We start from the raw sequence: 2,849 nt of genomic DNA on the forward strand, positions 1-2,849 counted from the left end.
GGATAGATGGTTGGATGATGGATTGATAGATGGATGGATGATTGGATGATGGATGGATAGATGGTTGGATGGATGGATTGATAGATGAATGGATGATTGGATGATGGATGGATGGTTGGATAGATGGTTGGATGGATAGATGGTTGGATGATGGATTGATAGATGGATGGATGATTGGATGATGGATGGGTGGATGGTTGGATGGACAGATGGTTGGATAAACTGTCTTCTTCTAGGGACCCGTGTAAATGTATCAAATAATTGTTGAGTCATTCAGGAACAAAGTGTTCAACCAACCAACAGTTACATTCATGTCGTTGTAACTAACTCGTTGTGCTGCAGCTTCTTGGTGAAGCTGTCTGAAACACCTTCCTGAGGTCATTCATCTGCTCCGACAGTTCCTTAAACTCACCTTCTTCTACACCTCCAAGGTGGACACGCCCTCCCGCTCGGCCCGGGAGCTGGCTCTGGCTGCAGCCCGGCTCGACGCGCACCTGTACTGGTCCATCTCCAGCAGGCTGGACGAGGAGCCCACGCTGGCCGAGCAGGCAGCAAAGCAGGCGGACGGCGGCTCGGCCAACAGCAAAGGAGGGGAGCCCATGTTCACCGTCGGGGAGATGACCGACATCCAGGAGCAATCAGGACTGGGCGAGCTGAACGGCAGCGTCGCCACAGACCAGTCCGAATCAGAGGCCTAGAACAGAGAATGTTTACAAAGACCTTCAGTGCATCGCCACCGCATCCCGGTTAAATACGTTAAAGACTTTTATTTTGATGCCGATGACTTGTTTTAATAGACACAGCTCAGCAGTAAACACCAGATCACATAGAAACAGACTGATCTCCTAATATTTGTCTTTTTTTAATGTTTGTTCCAGGCGTTCTGCATGTGTGCCATCTCTTTTGGAATTGTTGTGTTTGCTCTGATCACCGTTGCCTATATCTTCTATAAACGATAAAACTATGCTTCAGCTGTGCTGGACAGGACGAATGTCTCACGCAACGTAATTGATCCTACCAGCCTGAAAGACGGTGTCACAGCAAGCGTTACGTGAATCAGTTGTCGAGATGCTTTACATTCAAATGCACACTTAACGAGTAATCTCAAGCTTTTTTTAGATGCAACGATCAATACATTTATCCATCAGGGTAGGAAATGTATGCCATCTTACAGCTGATTAGGTATTTTCTTGCTTTTTCTTTTCAGGCTATTATTTGGTGCTAGAATGTCCAGAAACCCATTAGGGGGACACATTTTTTTAAACATCTGTGAACACCCTTTCTCGTTTTCCTGCCCTCAGTATAAACAATAATCTTTAGGAGGCACAGAGTATTGGATTTGTTCAAAATGCGGATATAAAAAGAAAATACTTACATCCTTAAGTTAAGGGGAATAGGGTATCTGAAGCCTTTTTAGAGTAAAGCTGACACTTTTGTATCCTATACGGCGGCTGTAGAACCTGGTTTGTTCATCGCTATCCTCAGACGTTTAGTCGATTTGCACAACAATGTCCTGCTCAATTCAGCCCAAACTTCTGCTTCTGCTCTCATGTATATACATGTACGTGGCCATTTTTACTAGATGTTTTTAATATGTAAGATAACACGTCAGTTAGAATGAATAAAGGACACTATATTCCAGTGTTTTGGATTCTTTGTTGGATTTGCCGAAGTTTAAATGTACACAAAGAAAACCTGCACAGAGGTTGGACCGAGTTGTGTGACTGGGGAGAAAATGATATGCTGGGGCCTGAAGATTTAAAAATGTGCACGTGTCTGTGTAGAGAACTGGACTGTGCCAAGCCTCTGAGCATGGAAAAAAGAAAGTCTACCCACTTACCAAATTATTTTGGAGCTGCCAGTCTTTCCAGGAGTGGATGCCCCCAGAAAATTTACCCCAAGGTCAGACTGTGCAATGATCAGAGGAATTTCAAAAAGTCCTAAGAGCTCCATCTAAGACTCTACAGGCCTCTGTTTAAAGTTCACAAATTATAAAAAGCCTGAACGACTAATGGTTTGTTTGCAAGGAGAAAGCTTCACGAAAGGAACATGGCCGCAGGAAATTGGCTAGAGGTTCATTTGAACAAACCACAAATCTTCTGGAGCTGACTAGGTTTGGTATTGGACAACAAAAATGGTAAAACCTTTATTGTAATGCAGCTGCTGGTGGAGGTCAGAATCCAGTGGTGGGACCAACCTGCAGCGATATGACAGTTAGTGGACTGAATATTTATGTGAGCGAGATGAACAGAATGATAGTCACTAACCTTCTCAAGCAGGAGAGGTGGGGGCCACCTGTAGGAGTTGGGCAAGATGATGTCACCGCCACAGAGTGAAGCACAGTTGCAGGCCAGAGCGTGGTCAGGGGGGTGATCCAAAAACAAGGTCCAGGTATAGAGGTCAGGGTTATACACGCGAGGTCAGAGATCCAGATACAAATCCGTAGGGTAATCCATGAGTCGTAGTCGTTGGGTCAGAAGGAGTAGTCTGTAACGAGGTCAGAAAGGCAAAACAAGAGCAGGCAGGGAGCAGGCAGATGGGGGTTTCCAAAAGGCAGGTGTGAGGTCAAGACGAGAAGATCAAACAAGGCTGTGAACAGAACGCTGGCCATCTAGTACCGTGAGGGGTTCGATAATCTGGCAGAGTGGAGTGCTGAGAGGAGTCCTTAAATCTGGATCAGAACAGATGCAGTGAATCTGCGTCATGATGCAACAGGACAATGATCCCAAACACCTGCTAGAGAACAGCTGAAAAAGAAACGAATCGCGCGGTCCAGTCAAAGTGTAGACTGATTGAAACTCTGGAGGACCTAAGGAGAGCCGAGCAGGAACCAGCAAGACTCAGTCAAC

At 45.6% G+C, this 2,849-nt stretch overlaps 1 protein-coding gene across 1 annotated transcript in view; it reads left to right on the forward strand.

Moving 5' to 3' along the window:
• kcnj9 (potassium inwardly rectifying channel subfamily J member 9) overlaps positions 1–817 on the forward strand; it is an 18,486-nt gene extending 17,669 nt beyond the window's left edge. The window contains exon 8 of the mRNA XM_037682410.1: positions 432–817. Coding sequence (XP_037538338.1) covers positions 432–698 — 267 coding nt within the window. The 3' untranslated portion in view covers positions 699–817. The remainder of the gene's footprint in view (positions 1–431) is intronic.
• The last annotated feature ends 2,032 nt before the right edge of the window (positions 818–2,849 follow it).

Source organism: Nematolebias whitei, chromosome 9 (genome assembly GCF_014905685.2).
Source record: "Nematolebias whitei isolate Nwh7 chromosome 9, NemWhi1, whole genome shotgun sequence".
In the NCBI taxonomy this organism is placed as follows: Eukaryota; Metazoa; Chordata; class Actinopteri; order Cyprinodontiformes; family Rivulidae; genus Nematolebias; species Nematolebias whitei.